Source organism: Squalius cephalus (genome assembly GCF_949319135.1).
Source record: "Squalius cephalus genome assembly, chromosome: 8".
NCBI classification, from domain to species: Eukaryota; Metazoa; Chordata; class Actinopteri; order Cypriniformes; family Leuciscidae; genus Squalius; species Squalius cephalus.
In genome coordinates, this window is record NC_137129.1 from 38,338,406 (window position 1) to 38,356,217 (window position 17,812).

General features: G+C 39.1%; 1 protein-coding gene across 2 annotated transcripts; it reads left to right on the top strand.

Moving 5' to 3' along the window:
- Positions 1–917: 917 nt before the first annotated feature.
- On the top strand, positions 918–17,253 carry tmem170b (transmembrane protein 170B). 2 transcript variants are annotated; one of them, XM_079879710.1, is made up of 3 exons: positions 918–1,263; positions 10,304–10,474; positions 15,668–17,253. In XM_079879710.1, exons 1-3 carry the CDS (start codon positions 1,107–1,109, stop codon positions 15,796–15,798), a joined length of 459 nt encoding a protein of 152 aa, XP_079735836.1. In that variant the 5' UTR covers positions 918–1,106; the 3' UTR covers positions 15,799–17,253. The 2 variants fall into 2 exon arrangements, with proteins under 2 accessions (XP_079735836.1, XP_079735837.1); XM_079879711.1 differs by having other exon boundaries at positions 1,214–1,403.
- The last annotated feature ends 559 nt before the right edge of the window (positions 17,254–17,812 follow it).

Genomic DNA, 17,812 nt, shown 5'->3' on the forward strand with positions numbered 1-17,812 from the left:
GCTTCTTCAATTTATTTAGGAAATGCTCAGACATTAATATTACTTCTTAATGCCTACACTTCCTAGATAGCAAAGATGGTAAGATGTTTCTAAAAAATAGATTGGTTTTATCTGGCACAAATTTTCCATAACAGCAACAACTTTTCTCACTTAGTAAGAGGAGGCAAGACTAGAAAATATTCTAGATGATGATGATGATGATGATGATGAAGATTATGATTGTAATAGCTAATGTAATCAAAATCAAATCATATAATATATCAATAAGTTGTATGTAATCAAATCATTATAATGAATTTATTATTGTTGTTGTTAATATTATTAGCAGTAATAAAAACAATAATTATTATTTTAAATTAAATATTTAATTGATATTAAAATATACAAATTAATATTATTTTATATAGAATCTGGTTTAACTTAAATCATTATTATTATCCTATTATATAATACTATTAATAACCACAATAACACTTATTATTGTTATTATTATTTTTATTTAATATTGCAGAAATTGCTAATATTATTAGGTTTGTAGTAGTAGTAGTAGTAGTCGTATTTATTTAATATTTTATATAATTGACATTTAATTATACAAATTGTATAGCATTTGGTTTAACTTAATTATCTATGCATCTATAACAGTTACTATTGTTGTTACATTATTTAATATTGCTTAAATTACTACAATTATAGTAGTAGTATTTAACCGTTAGTTTAACTAGGTACTATATATATATATATATATATATATATATATATATATATATATATATATATAGCCTATATATATATAGCTGAATTAAGTAATTATTAATTTTTTTATCATTCATTCATAAACTGCTGTATTTGATCGTAGTGTAAAATGTGATGTTCACCTCCCTTTAAGAGCGCTGCGCCTTTAAGCGCCATCCAGAAGCGCTGCTGGTGTGTGTGTGCGCGTGTGTGTGAATGTGTGTAGTGAGTGAGAGAGAGAGTGTGTGTGTGTGTGTGTGTGTATGTGTGTGTCAGCCGTACCCATCATGGCCCCTGAGCAGCAGCTGATCAGACGGACCGGCGCTCCGCCATCCTCCTCCAGCGAGCAGCGGCCCCGGTGAACCGGCTCCATGTGTCCCCCATTCTCGGTCAGATATCTGAGCAAGAGGGCCGTGCTCCAGCCGCCCAGCGCGAACATGAATAAGGATTATTCCATTAATCTCTCGGTGCAGCAAGTGCTCAGCCTGTGGGTCCAGGGCACGGTACCGACCCTACAGCACTTCACAGGTACGTTCACGAGAGGAGAAAGATCGGGTGAAACGGGTTCATGTGTGTCATCCAGACGCGCGCACACGCCTCTCCACACACCGGTCAGTCTATTGTACCGGCAGGAACACGAGCAGCTGTGCGCATCCCATCTGAACAAGGTCACACTTCACATCACATTGTATACTCTGTGCTTACATGCTAAATGAATAATACATCATATATAGTATTGCATGCAGCACTTAATATAATAGGAAGTGTGTATTGCCAGTTAACTATACTGTGCATCGTGGCATCGTGTGTGTGCAGTCTGCTTTGATAGCCATATAAAACATCATAGTGAAGAAGACCATGGTAAATGTGGGAAAAATATGATTTTATCTCGGAACATGTTCAGAAAACACGGTAATGATATTGCCAAAGTACTTTTCATAAAGGTAGTATATTTTTTTGTTTTGGCAAATAACGTGCTATAACATGGTAATCATTCGGTTTTAAGGTAGCCTATGTATCATTTTCATATACTATGATATTTTTTAGGTTGTTCTTACATTTATTTTTATTTTTAGTACAGTATTTCAATAAATACCATGGTATTACCATCATAGTTGTGTCTAAATTATAGTTTTACCATGGCACCATGTCCAAAAAATTACTTTTTTTGTTATGTGAATAACTATAGTAAGAATAGTTCCCCATGCACCTGACTGTGAGATGTCTGTTTTTGTGTATTAGAAGTAAAAGCTTTGACCGTAGTGCTTCTAATGCATTCAGCCAGTCCGATGTGAACCTCTAAAAAGCATTGTGCCACCCATCAATCTTTAGTTAATCTTGAGTCATTGCATGGTTTCTGGCGGCTCTCGGCTCGTGTAGTGGAGTAATCATTAGTAATTACCTTCACCATATTGGTCTCCACATGATACTGTGCTCATGGGCTTCTGTTGTGCAGCATTATACAGTCTTGCCTTGTAGATTGTGTGCTAGTGACTAGTGACATGAGTGAGACCAGACTACGAATACTGTGTAAAAACATCTATTCATTGACAAGGGTGTAACCTTCCATGGAAAAACCTCCCCATAAGCTCCCAAAGAATCCTTTTCAAGGGTCCAGATTAGATAGCTACTTTACACCCATAGTTATATGAACAACTACAGCAATAATATTTTCCTTTCCTTAAATGATTTTGTTGTGTATATGAAAAATGGATGTTGTGATTTGTTTTTGACTGATTGCAGTGGTTCTTAATTGGTGAGTTCTGAACATAGACTGTGGTTATGACCCAAAAAGTGCATAAAACCACGAATATACACATATTACTAGACATTTATAATGTTACAAAAGATTTCTATTTCACACACACACACACACACACACACACACACACACACACACACACACACACACACACACACACACACACACACACACACACACATATATATACAGTATATACAGTCCATTTTTAAAATATCTTGTTTACATTTGTGCGAGAGTTTTTGTATTTTGTTGGGTCACTTGATGTAAAATCTGGGTCCTGAAGCAAAACTGGTTTATGATTCCAACATAAAACTGGAGTCTGGATGAACAATGTGATGTAATATAAAAGCCAGACCACAGCAGGTAAGTGAATGTGACTGGAAGGCAGCATGAAGCATTTCTAGGAAACAAGTGTACGCCGGTTTTACGGTGCATGAGGCACGACACACACCCATCCTTTCACTTCCGAGATTTGCCCAGATTATAATATTTGCAATCTTGTGGTGGACATCTGGCATGACGCAACACATGATGCAACTTGAGAGAGATTTGCAGGATGGGTAGCATGTGAGATAGCAAATAATTCACTCATGAATAAAAAAAAAAAGTAATTTATTACTCACCCACCCTTGTGTCATTCCAACAGTGCTCAAAAAGTAGCTTAATTTCGCTAAATGACGTAATGCGGCAACTCTCTTTACATCTGTTTTCTCTCAATCCGTGCTCACATACTGTATTTTAATATGCAATATACAGCCGAATGTCCAATAAAAGCTGTTCTCATTTACATATTTTCTGTCAGATATCAGAAAGAGTATTATTTAGTGACCGACTAGCAGTCCAAAAATCACTAAATTTGCTAGTTGAAAAGAAGTCACTAATCTAGTGACAAAGAAAACACTGCATTCCAAAGCAAAATATAGATTTTTGGCTGAAGAACGTGATGGGGTGAGGTGGCACCTCAGCATTGGTTAGAACATGAACCATGAACCCCCCCACCCCCACCCCCGCCCGCCCGTCCGCCCGCCCGCCGCCCGCCGCTGACAGAGACAGCTGTGTTCAGATGTGTTACGCATCACTTTTTGTGATGATGTGAAGGAACAGCACAGGTGCAGAAGCACAGAGACTCACAGAGACTCACCAGGGAGATTATGACTCGAGAGGAAAGTTAATGGTGTTTCCTGTTTTGGTCAGTGAAACAAGCCTATTTAGTCATTTCATTTCCTTCTGCTGTTTATGAAGGAGACAGAGTTCTGCCTACTTAGCAGTTGTTTGTGCCTTTGGGTAAACAGTGTGTTCTTATAAAGGTTGGTTTTCAGTGTCACGTGATCCTTCAGAAATCATTCTAATATGATTTGCTGCTCAAGAAACATTTCTGATTATTAACAATGTTAAAAAAAAAAACAGTTGGGCTGCTTAATATCTTTGTGCAAACCGTGACTTTTTTTTTTCAGGATTCTTTGATGAGCATTTAAAAAAAAAAAAAAAATCTTTTGTAACATTATAAATGTCTTGTTTAATTTAATGCTTCATCCTTGCTGAATTAAAGTATTCATAATTTATATATATATATAAAAAAAAACATGTTAATGCATATTCCAAGAATATATATTTCTAAAGAAAACTGGTTTCCTGTGGAAAAAGTCGGTCACAACGTTAGGGGTTGTGGGTGATTCTTTTTTAGCAAGTCTGTATTTTTATCGTCTGCCAGACACTGCTAATAATACGATCTCACTGTGATATCAAAACCAACATAGAAACATCCATTATACCCCCAATGAAGTTGTAATTATCTCAGTATGCAGCTATTGAGTTTCCTGTGTGGAAGTAGAAACTTAACGCTTTCATAAAAAGTTTAAACCCTGTTAGCAGTAGAGATGTGTGACAACTTTGCTACTTCTTGTTTGGTGATCATTATCTCGTTTAGCATTTGGCTATGTTTATTGTGGTTCGCCACAGAGTGAGATAGCGCTAGGTTATAGCATGTTTGTTTATGTGTGCTCGCTTAATTGGAATAAGAATTTTGGCTGTGTACTGTGCTGATGTTAAAGAACATTGTCACTGACTATGACCATTGACAGCTTGACAAAAGAGGCTTTTTGTCACCTCGGAAACTGCTTTGTTGACACGACGAAAACCCAGGGTGTTCAAAGAGGCCTTTGACAAGACGAACGCTTTACATTGACCCATCCCTCTTGTTTTGTGACAAGATGACCTTCAAAATGTGTCCTGATGATCTATGTTGGTGAATGAATCAGAGTAACCTACCATAACCTGTCACGCGTTTCTGTTCAGTGTTTACTTTAGTTTGGTTTTTCATCGTTTAATAGTGTTATATGCATTTGTAAGTAAAAATGAGTGTCTCTCTGTGGGTCAGTAGTACATTGAAGGAATACTTTCCATCAGCATCATTCAGTTTTGGCTGATATTGGATGATCTGAGGCTTTTCTGCCCAGTCTGGCCCAGCTTACTGATAACAGGGTGTGTGGGTGTGTGTGTGTGTGTGTGTGTGTGTGTGTGTGTGTGTGGGTGGGGGTGTGTGTGTGTGTGTGTGTGTGTGTGTGTGTTTACAGACCTCCAGCACAAAAGCCTTCTCTGTCTGGACGTTACGTCTCACTTAGCATGTGAGCGGCAGCTTATAGTTTAATCAATACATTGTGTTTGTGTGTCAGTCTTTAGTCATTTACACATAGATGATGCTTAGTCATGGCCTAATGGTTAGAGAGTCAGACTGGTAACCCGAAGGTTGCGGGTTTGATTCTCAATACTGGCAGGAAATGACAGGACCTTGATCTTGAACAACGCACCTAACCCCCAATCACTCCCTGAGCGCCACAGCAAAAATGGCTGTCCACGGTTTGCTGTGTGTGTGTGTTCACTAACTTGGTTGGTTTAAATGCAGTATGGGTTACTTGGCCTTCACGTGTCACTCATGATCTAATGCACAGAGAATATACACTCACCTAAAGGATTATTAGGAACACCATACTAATACTGTGTTTGACCCCCTTTCGCCTTCAGAACTGCCTTAATTCTACGTGGCATTGATTCAACAAGGTGCTGAAAGCATTCTTTAGAAATGTTGGCCCATATTGATAGGATAGCATCTTGCAGTTGATGGAGATTTGTGGGATGCACATCCAGGGCACGAAGCTCCCGTTCCACCACATCCCAAAGATGCTCTATTGGGTTGAGATCTGGTGACTGTGGGGGCCATTTTAGTACAGTGAACTCATTGTCATGTTCAAGAAACCAATTTGAAATGATTCGAGCTTTGTGACATGGTGCATTATCCTGCTGGAAGTAGCCATCAGAGGATGGGTACATGGTGGTCATAAAGGGATGGACATGGTCAGAAACAATGCTCAGGTAGGCCGTGGCATTTAAACGATGCCCAATTGGTACTAAGGGCCTAAAGTGTGCCAAGAAAACATCCCCCACACCATTACACCACCACCACCAGCCTGCACAGTGGTAACAAGGCATGATGGATCCATGTTCTCATTCTGTTTACGCCAAATTCTGACTCTACCATCTGAATGTCTCAACAGAAATCGAGACTCATCAGACCAGGCAACATTTTTCCAGTCTTCAACTGTCCAATTTTGGTGAGCTCGTGCAAATTTTTCCTATTTGTAGTGGAGATGAGTGGTACCCGGTGGGGTCTTCTGCTGTTGTAGCCCATCCGCCTCAAGGTTGTGCGTGTTGTGGCTTCACAAATGCTTTGCTGCATACCTCGGTTGTAACGAGTGGTTATTTCAGTCAAAGTTGCTCTTCTATCAGCTTGAATCAGTCGGCCCATTCTCCTCTGACCTCTAGCATCAACAAGGCATTTTCGCCCACAGGACTGCCGCATACTGGATGTTTTTCCCTTTTCACACCATTCTTTGTAAACCCTAGAAATGGTTGTGCGTGAAAATACCAGTAACTGTGCAGATTGTGAAATACTCAGACCGGCCCGTCTGGCACCAACAACCATGCCACGCTCAAAATTGCTTAAATCACCTTTCTTTCCCATTCTGACATTCAGTTTGGAGTTCAGGAGATTGTCTTGACCAGGACCACACCCCTAAATGCATTGAAGCAACTGCCATGTGATTGGTTGATTAGATAATTGCATTAATGAGAAATTGAACAGGTGTTCCTAATAATCCTTTAGGTGAGTGTACAGTATATATATCAGCTACCACTCATTAGATCTAGCATTCTGTATGTCAGCTTTAAATCAGACACAGAGATAAAGTAGTGCGGTAAGGTTACATTTATTTGATTAAATTATAACATTTATTTGAATGAATCAGCCTATCGCGAGAGATTCATTCAAATAAATATTATAGAGAGAGAGAGAGGTGAGTGTGTGTGTGAGTGTGTGTGTGTGTGTGTGTGTGTGTGTGTGTGTGTGTGTGTGTGTGTGTGTGTGTGTGTGAATTATGAATTACCTGCATCTTTGCAGTGTCTCTCTTCTAGCAATGAAGCTGTGAGTTTAATTAAAAAAACTGTGGTTACAACGTCCTTGCTGAGTAATATAATCTAGCGATTCAGTAGCGAAGTTAATTAATTAATATTTATAAAATAATGAAAGCAGCGCAATAATATAGAACGGTGATTAAACTGACCTGTGCATTAAACGGCTTTATTGCACACCCTCCAACCAATCAGAATCTTTAGACAGACCATATACTGTGTGTGTGTGTGTGTGTGTGTGTGTGTGTGTGTGTGTGTGTGTGTGTGAGTGTGTGTGTGTGTGTGTGTGTGAAAAATCATTCTAATAAGCTGAGAATATGCTTGAGTTGCTCAAGAAACAATTTATATATGTCAAAAACATGTTTTACTGCTTCAGATTTTTGTAGAATTCTTTGATGACTAGTTGAGTTCAAAAGAGAGTTCAAATTTAGTTAAAGGAGAACTCCGGTCAATTTTAACATTGAGCTCATTTTTTTGTCAATTTGGAGTGCTGTCAATACAGAGAACAACGACAAAAATCGGTGTTGCCTACACAGTGTTATCCTCTTTTTAAAATTTGCACCCTGTTGACTTCAATGGGGCAATATTTAAACCTGCTTTTAGCCTCTTAACATCCTTGATGTGTCATTACAAGTGCACAGGTCATGTGAGTGATTCCTTCAGAGTGAACACGAGTGAATCTGACTGCAGTAGATGTGAAAGAAATGGATAAAAATGATGTTATTTAAGCCAGCGCAAATACCTGTATTTACATCCTGTTTTCGGTTGAAGTCCAAAGTAGTCGATTGCCGAGTTCACGCGCATAGGTTTAGTTACCTATGATCACGCGCGTGAACTCGGCAATCAAGGATGTTAAGAGGCTAAAAGCAGGTTTAAAACTTGCCCCATGGAAGTCAACAGGGTGCAAATTTTAAAAAGAGGATAACACGGTGTAGGCAACACCGATTTTTGTCGTTGTTCTCTGTATTGACAGCACTCCAAATGTACAAAAAAATTAGCTCAATGTTAAAATTGACCGGAGTTCTCCTTTAAAATAGAAATCTTTTGTAACATTATAAAAAGTCTTTGCTGTCGCTTTTGATCAATTTAATGTCCTTGCTGAATAAAAGTATTAATTTCTTTCAAAAAACCTACTCCAAACTATTGAACAGTATCACAATTGTATCACAGTTTCCACAAAAATATTAAGCAGCAAAAATGGTTTTCCTCATTGATAATAATCAGAAATGTTTTTTGAGAAGCACATCAGCATATTAGAGTGATTTTGAAGGATCATGTGACATGAAGGCTGGAGGAATGATGCTAAAAATTCATTTCTGTGTTGAATGAACACAGGGTGTTAATGGCACAATGTCTCTTCATGCTTCAGGGTACAAGCGCTCTGATCAGCACTATACAGCGTTTCATGTGCAACTATGCAGTTCGTTATTTGACGCGTTTGCTTTGACATGTTAAATTACAGCTGTCAGCAGTATTTCTGCCCGAGCGTGTTGGTTTCTCAAGCATTTTTCATTTATGTAGAGCTGCATTTCCCAGAGTTCATGACAACAGCAGCAGTTTGATCATCAGTTTTGTTGTTGAGCAAAGATGCCGGTCCATGTCATGGAATCTTCTGGAACGATCCAGAGCCGTCTGAATCTCTCTCAGTGGAGACAGACTGTCCATTTACTCTCTTCTGATCTGTGTGGACCAGGCACTTAAATAATGCCAATGGAGGACTGAGAGACGTATATGAGTATATGAAAGTGGACCAAACAGTTTATGAGAGAGCGAGGTTGGTGATAGTGGGAGAGTATTTATCGAGGTTCACTGTTGTAAGAACAGTTGTGTGTTCTGCTCGGTTAAGGTGGGTTCTGACTGGAGACTCTCACAAGCATTTCTTCAACTATGAGCATCGTCTTGTGAACATTTATAAAAATGTTGTTTATTTAATTGACTTTGTTCCAAGTGTGCATATCCATACATCATAATAGAATTCTGTCATTTCTGTGTCTTTTTTCCCCACTGATTTATTATTTATTTATTTATTTTTGCCAACAAATGTCGTGTGTACCACATCTGAAATTGGGTTTAATAATATTATGTGGTGGAAATCACATTTGAAACATTTTGGACTGACTCATTCATTTGTCTTCAATTCCAGCATTCCTAAACACACACACACACACACACACACACACACACACACACACACACACACACACACACACACACACACACACACACACACACACACACACACACACACACAATTTATTATATTTTCATGCTTCTTTTGCATAATGTGACAAAATTACAGCTTGATTGGAAATGACAAAAAAAATCACAGGTGATATTTGCTTTTTTACCTCATTACAATACCTTTTAAAAATCTGGGGCCAGTAAGATTTTTTTAACGGATTCTTGTCTCTTCTGCTCACCAAGGCTGCATTTATTTGATAAAAAATACAGTCAAAACATTAATATTGTGAAATATTATTCCAATTTGAAATAAGTTTTCTTTTTGAATATATTTTTAATTATTCCTGTGATTCCAGTCTTCAGTGTCACATGGTCCTTCAGATATCATTCTAATATGATGATTTGCTGCTCAAGAAAAAAATCATATTATCATCAATGTTGATAGTTGAGGATGTTGTGCTGCTTCCTATTTTGGTGGAAACCGTGATGCATTTTTTTCATGATTGTTTGATAAGTAGAAAGTTCGAAAGAACTACATTTCCTGCATTTCACATCTCCTGCTCTTCTCCTTGGTAACCAAGTACACTACCTTTATAGTCCTAGATTATATTAGTGGGAAAATTGCTGGTCGTGGTGAAAATAACGTCAAAACTCAGTGACAGTCATAATTTGTGTATAATCAAATATTCACATTATGAGATTGAAAGTCGGTGTGGGATGAGGGTGAGACAATAAAGTCACATAAAAGGTATTTTTAAAAGTAATTCAAATAAATGACAGATTAATGTGATCTCATAACAAAAACTGTTGCAGTCTGTTAACTTTAATAAATAGACAAAGTGTGAGAACTGTGTTAGTGTTTCTTTAACACATTGTAGTTCCTCTTCAGTAGTAGAAAGCAGAACTTTTTAAAGAAAAAAAACATGCACAAATAACTATTCTACTAAACTACTTTTACACACCTACTTTTGTATTTTTTTGACTCATTCTTGGATTGAACAGCCAAAAGTTAAACATTTTATATAAAATTGGATGGCCACGCATCTGACATATTCATGCATGTGCTTCCTGAATGAAATGCAGAATTTTTTTAAACCAGCTAACTTTCTAACTAGTTTGTTCTCTCTCTCTGTGTGTGTGTGTGTGTTGTCTCTGCAGAAATGTGGTACTGGGTGTTCCTGTGGTGTCTATTCTCCTCTCTGTTGGTTCACAGTGCCGTGGGTCTGCTGATGTGTGTGACGCTGCAGCGTCATAAGAGAGGACGGCTCATCACACTGGTGCTCATCAGCGTGGGCTTCCTGGCCTCGCTCACTGGAGGGGTCATCACCAGTCAGTACTCGCACACTTCTGCTTTTCTTATCGGACAATATCAGCACATTAAGTCAAGTGTGCATGTTCTCGAACAAAACATGAACTCAAAATTAATAAATGTGCATGGTCTTTTTGTGCATGATTCATTAACGCACAATTTTGCTGTTGTAATCAAGTCACCGTGAGACTGGGAAATGTTTCTGATCCAACTACATTTTTACATTTTCTCATTCATAGCTCCCCGCCATGATGCTAGTGTGTTCTGGGAGGTTGCTGGGGTGTTGCTATGCAGTTGCTGAGGTGTTCTGTGTGGTTTTTAGAGAGTATCTGTGACTGATAAAATGCATTAGAATGGAAAATGTTTTAGGGACATTGTCTAGTTGGGCAGGGTGTCAATGAACTATAGCTGTTAGCTGTTCTCCAGTCTAGCACAAATGTATTTTGATTCAAAAATAACCCTATGCCGAAGTGCCCGTTCCCAGAGGTCTGCTTTAATATGAATATGGATCTGGCTGAGAGAAAGAGAGAAAGTTAGAGACAAACATTTAGTCAGTTAATGCGTGTGTGTGTGTGTGGTGTGTAATTGATGACATTTTTTTAATAGAGCTACTCACACCACGATACACATTAATATTCATATACATACTGTATACATTAAAGGATTAATTCACCCAAAAAAGAAAAAAATTGTCATTAATTACTAGCCCTCATGTCGTTCCAAACCCACAAGATTTTTGTTCATCTTCCAAACACAAATGAAGATCTTTTAATAAAATCTGTGAGTTTTCTGTCCCCCATTTACAGCACTTTGACGCTTCAAAAAGTTCATAAAGAGGTCGTAAAACTAATCAATATGAATCGCTTTATATGATGAAAAGATTGAATTTAGGCTTTTATTCACCTATAAACATTAATTAGTGAACATAAACATAAGCTCAAAGGAATCTGCTTGACACGCAAGAACAAACTCTTGCTGAAACTCAAATGTGCTGCGTAACACGAGAATGAACCTCATTGGTTCTTGCTGAAACTCAAATGTGCTGCGTAACACGAGAATGAACCTCATTGGTTCTTGATGAAGCTCAAACGTGCTGCGTAACACGAGAATGAACCTCATTGGTTCTTGCTGAAGCTCAAACGTGCTGCGTAACACGAGAATGAACCTCATTGGTTTTTGATGAAGCTCAAACGTGCTGCGTAACACGAGAGTGAACCTCATTGGTTCTTGATGAAGCTCAAACGTGCTGCGTAACACGAGAATGAACCTCATTGGTTCTTGCTGAAGCTCAAACGTGCTGCGTAACACGAGAATGAACCTCATTGGTTTTTGATGAAGCTCAAACGTGCTGCGTAACACGAGAGTGAACCTCATTGGTTCTTGATGAAGCTCAAACGTGCTGCGTAACACGAGAATGAACCTCATTGGTTCTTGCTGAAGCTCAAACGTGCTGCGTAACACGAGAATGAACCTCATTGGTTTTTGATGAAGCTCAAACGTGCTGCGTAACACGAGAGTGAACCTCATTGGTTCTTGATGAAGCTCAAACGTGCTGCGTAACACGAGAGTGAACCTCATTGGTTCTTGATGAAGCTCAAACGTGCTGCGTAACACGAGAATGAACCTCATTGGTTCTTGCTGAAGCTCAAACGTGCTGCGTAACAGGAGAATGAACCTAATTGGTTCTTGATGAAGCTCAAACGTGCTGCGTAACAGGAGAATGAACCTCATTGGTTCTTGCTGAAACTCAAACGTGCTGCGTAACAGGAGAATGAACCTCATTGTTTCTTGCTGAAGCTCAAACGTGCTGCGTAACACGAGAATGAACCTCATTGGTTCTTGCTGAAGCTCAAACGTGCTGCGTAACAGGAGAATGAACCTCATTGTTTCTTGCTGAAACTCAAACGTGCTGCGTAACACGAGAATGAACCTCATTGGTTTTTGATGAAGCTCAAACGTGCTGCGTAACAGGAGAATGAACCTCATTGGTTCTTGCTGAAACTCAAACGTGCTGCGTAACACGAGAATGAACCTCATTGGTTCTTGCTGAAGCTCAAACGTGCTGCATAACACGAGAGTGAACCTCATTGGTTCTTGATGAAGCTCAAACGTGCTGCGTAACACGAGAATGAACCTCATTGGTTCTTGCTGAAGCTCAAACGTGCTGCGTAACAGGAGAATGAACCTCATTGGTTCTTGCTGAAGCTCAAACGTGCTGCGTAACAGGAGAATGAACCTCATTGTTTCTTGCTGAAGCTCAAACGTGCTGCGTAACACGAGAATGAACCTCATTGGTTTTTGATGAAGCTCAAACGTGCTGCGTAACACGAGAATGAACCTCATTGGTTCTTGCAGAAGCTCAAACGTGCTGCGTAACACGAGAATGAACCTCATTGGTTCTTGCTGAAGCTCAAACGTGCTGCGTAACACGAGAATGAACCTCATTGGTTCTTGCTGAAGCTCAAACGTGCTGCGTAACACGAGAATGAACCTCATTGGTTCTTGCTGAAGCTCAAACGTGCTGCGTAACACGAGAATGAACCTCATTGGTTCATGCTGAAGCTCAAACGTGCTGCGTAACACGAGAATGAACCTCATTGGTTCTTGCTGAAGCTCAAACGTGCTGCGTAACAGGAGAATGAACCTCATTGGTTCTTGATGAAGCTCAAACGTGCTGCGTAACAGGAGAATGAACCTCATTGGTTCTTGCTGAAACTCAAACGTGCTGCGTAACAGGAGAATGAACCTCATTGGTTCTTGCTGAAGCTCAAACGTGCTGCGTAACAGGAGAATGAACCTCATTGGTTCTTGCTGAAACTCAAACGTGCTGCGTAACAGGAGAATGAACCTCATTGGTTCTTGCTGAAACTCAAACGTGCTGCGTAACACGAGAATGAACCTCATTGGTTCTTGCTGAAGCTCAAACGTGCTGCGTGACACGAGAATGAACCTCATTGGTTCTTGCTGAAGCTCAAACGTGCTGCGTAACACGAGAATGAACCTCATTGGTTCTTGCTGAAGCTCAAACGTGCTGCGTAACACGAGAATGAACCTCATTGGTTGTTGATGAAGCTCAAACGTGCTGCGTAACACGAGAATGAACCTCATTGGTTCTTGATGAAGCTCAAACGTGCTGCGTAACACGAGAATGAACCTCATTGGTTCTTGATGAAGCTCAAACGTGCTGCGTAACACGAGAATGAACCTCATTGGTTCTTGCTGAAGCTCAAACGTGCTGCGTAACACGAGAATGAACCTCATTGGTTCTTGATGAAGCTCAAACGTGCTGCGTAACACGTGAATGAACCTCATTGGTTCTTGATGAAGCTCAAACGTGATGCGTAACACGAGAATGAACCTCATTGGTTCTTGATGAAGCTCAAACGTGCTGCGTAACATGAGAATGAACCTCATTGGTTCTTGATGAAGCTCAAACGTGATGCGTAACACGAGAATGAACCTCATTGGTTCTTGATGAAGCTCAAACGTGCTGCGTAACACGAGAATGAACCTCATTGGTTCTTGATGAAGCTCAAACGTGATGCGTAACACGAGAATGAACCTCATTGGTTCTTGATGAAGCTCAAACGTGCTGCGTAACACGAGAATGAACCTCATTGGTTCTTGATGAAGCTCAAACGTGCTGCGTAACATGAGAATGAACCTCATTGGTTCTTGATGAAGCTCAAACGTGATGCGTAACACGAGAATGAACCTCATTGGTTCTTGATGAAGCTCAAACGTGCTGCGTAACACGTGAATGAACCTCATTGGTTCTTGATGAAGCTCAAACGTGATGCGTAACACGAGAATGAACCTCATTGTTTCTCGCACGTCAAGTGAACATGCTTGAGCTTCTGTTTATCATAATGTATGTGTTAGTTGATGAACAGAGAACATAAATTGCCGAGCCAGGCTAAAGTGACATCCAGTCCAGTGATTTTTGGTGGAAATCTTTTATTCATTAACACATGATGACCCACATTTATATATCAACTCATGTTTCCAGTTTTCAGCAAAATGGTGGGCATGTTGTGACACGTTTCATATCCGAGGATGGTATTCAATCATAAGAGACAGCATTTACATATAGAAGAACAACAGAAGCAAAAACAGCCTGTTTAATTGTAAGGGTCAGAGAGAAGGTAAAAAACAGTCATAGTCAAGCTAGATAATGATAAGTAGGATTTATATGTACAAACGTGTATGCTGCCCCTTATAGATGTATTATTTTGGCTTCAAATTGATCAACTTTGCAAACAACCACAGTCACAGTCATAAAAAAAAAACCATCTCTATTTCAATTTCAGACGTGCGATTTCCCAGAGGAAGATTTTATCATTCAGATGTTGCTCTTTCGTGGCTCTGTAGACTTGGAGATCTCTTGGAGGTTATGTGTAATTTAATTAGCAACTTTGCCTTGGATGTTTCTTCTGAATAGATAATTCCCTAAACACCTACAGTATAATTGAAAAATAATTTCACACCAAGTATAATTTTAATTTTAAACTGTATAAATTACTAATTATATATGGTTTGCATAGCAACCACCCAGAACACCCTAGCAACTGCGTAACAACACCCTGGCTACTGTACCCGAAGCCTAAATCAGAATTCGGAAAGGCACGGAAAATGAAAAACCTCTTCTACGGAGCCCCTAAAGGGACATTGTTAGGCTTACTGCGGTAATTGTTTACATTAGTACATGTGTGACATTCCTGAGTGTCAATGTCACATATCTCCTCATAACTTTTAATTACCTAAAATAACCTAAAAATAACTTACACAGAACATTTCCTAATGGTTATTTTTAGGTTATTATTTTGCAACTGGGGTAATGATATTGGAGTAAAAAGGTTAGAGGAACGTTAGAACAGCGTTAAAATAACGTTAAAGTAATGTTAGAACAATGTTCTTCAAACCAGAAACTTACATTCTATTTCCGTTGAGAACTTTTCTGGCTAACCACAAACAAACCTTAAAAAAAGACCGTTCTGGTAACCAAAAATTAACCAAAAAGAGCTGGGATAGTATTCGGCCACATCCCTACTAGCATGCACCCTTGACACTCAGCAACCATCTAGTAGCCACCCAGGACACCTCACAAACCGCATAGAAACCACCTAGCAACCACAAGCTTTCAGAATAGAATTTCTCAGGCCGACACCAAAGTTTGTCTTCATGTATTCTAATTGTCTTCTGTCCTGTGTCAGGTGCGGCAGTGGCGGCTGTGTACCGTGTGGCAGGGAAGGACATGGCTCCTCTTGAAGCTCTTGTGTTCGGGGTGGGCCAGACCGCTTTCACCGTCATCATTTCATTCTCACGGATCTTGGCCACTCTTTGAACGGACGGAAAGCATCATTGATTGACACACCCAACAGCCAATCAGCCGGCAGAAGAGCCGGGCTCGAGGTGAGTGTGGTTAAACCACAGAGGTTTGGCCTGTGGTGCAAAGAAATGAGCTTTAGGAGTCACTAATGGCCAATGGACCACTACATGAATCCCTCTGAGAATTTAACGTTTCAAGAAGCAAAAACAGCATTATAGGCCAATGACTGAAACTCACTCAACGTGCCAACTGCCTCGATGGAGGATTGAGATGAATCTTGGGATGTCTGTTCATCTTTGCTGAACATTTTTGCACACGGATTGCTTCAGCTTTATGTAAACTGAGTGGTGTTGGGCCATAAAGCCAGGATGGATGCATCAAAAGCATCCTCTAATAATTTGTCTGTCTCTGTATCCTCAATCAGTGTGGGAAAACACCACTAAACATTTTGTAATCCTGCTCAGCTGAACGGCCTGAAACATCTCTGTTTGTCTGATTATGGATCTTCACTCTGGTCCAACAGTATTATCACATCCAGTTTTCTTCTCCATAAGAAATGGCTTCCACATAGCGCTTTCTGCATTTTGAAAACTGTCTAAAAAGTGTAAGATCTGAAGGTTATGCAATATGGACCTTAATTTAAGAAGGTTAAGGAGTAATCTGGTCTCTTGTAACCTATTTAAATGTATCCATAATGGAAAAAAATGCCTTATTTATAATATGGGAACACAGTGGAACATCAGTGTGAATTTTTAACTAATGTATTTAATCAAATGCTAGTTTAAAAGCAAAGACGACAAGTATTGAAAAAGTCACTATGGTCTACAACTTTTTGTTCTGTTATGATTATATCATGGATTCCCATTCCCTGCCAAATCTGAGCTTGTCCTTGTACAAATGTTATTTCATAGTAATCCCATTTCATCCAGCATTACTGTGGCAATACTCTCCCTACTCGAATATGGGGACTTAAACCTCAGGCCTTAAAAGACAAGACAGACACCTTCGTCCTGGACTCGTTCTACAAAGTTTGAGAGGTTGGCGTACGACTATGTGAGTAAATCAGGAGGAGATTTTCTCCTTTGCATTGGCATTACAGGTTTATTTTGAATATTGTTATTTTTAGGATACTTGGACAAATGTATTGTACTTGAAAGCTGTCGCGTGGAAGGGCACACCGATGCCATGATGAAAGCGGTCGCTTGTGGGTCTTTGCCAACGTACGTGTGAAATTGCACTGTTAATAATTTGCCTTCCATAAGTTTCCACCAAAACAGTATAAACTAGAGTTGTGTAAGGAACAGGAGCGAACATTTTTAACCGAGAGCGTTTCGCGGCCGGTGTGGAATGTGACGAGAGCGGTGTGTTTTACGATACCTCACTGCTGCCACTGGCTTTATTATTGATAAAACATTGTATTTGTTTCCCTACGCGTTACATTTTCATGAACACCGTTCATTTATGATGTCTTAACGCTAATAATAACCTTATAGTTGAAGACTATTCGATTTGTTTTGAATGTAAATGTTTGCATTTTCATTTTTTTGATATTTATTTGCTAGCACTTTCTATGAAGCTTTATGTATCGTAAAGGCATTTATGAAGCCTTATAGTATACAGAGTAATCAGTTACCAAGGCAAGAATCGCTATTATTTATTGCTCTTAATATTCATGGTTAGGGATTCGAACAAACTTGTATTAAATATCGGGTTTGAATGAGAACGCATTTTACCTGGTGTACAGATAATCGAGTTAAAAAAAACCCATAGTGCTGAATTATTATAAAGCTTCATAATAAAGTGAGTTTATTTTATTTTTATTTTAAAGCCGCCTAACAACCACCCACAACAAACAGTATAAAGAATATAATGCATTAAAAACAGAATTTAATGTATTATATGAAATGGTATGCTGCTGTTAAAACTGTAACTATGATTAGGAAAGTATTATAATACATTATAATAGTTTTATATATATATATATATATATATATATATATATATATATATGTATATATGTAATGCATCT

What these genes read in the sequence shown, in the direction of transcription:
- tmem170b (XM_079879710.1), top strand. Translation starts at nt 1,107, where the DNA reads ATGTGTCCCCCATTCTCGGTCAGATATCTGAGCAAGAGGGCCGTGCTC. An exon ending in GACCCTACAGCACTTCACAG is followed by an intron (nt 1,264 to 10,303) that starts GTACGTTCACGA and finishes TTGTCTCTGCAG; the next exon opens with AAATGTGGTACTGGGTGTTC. An exon ending in CACTGGAGGGGTCATCACCA is followed by an intron (nt 10,475 to 15,667) that starts GTCAGTACTCGC and finishes GTCCTGTGTCAG; the next exon opens with GTGCGGCAGTGGCGGCTGTG.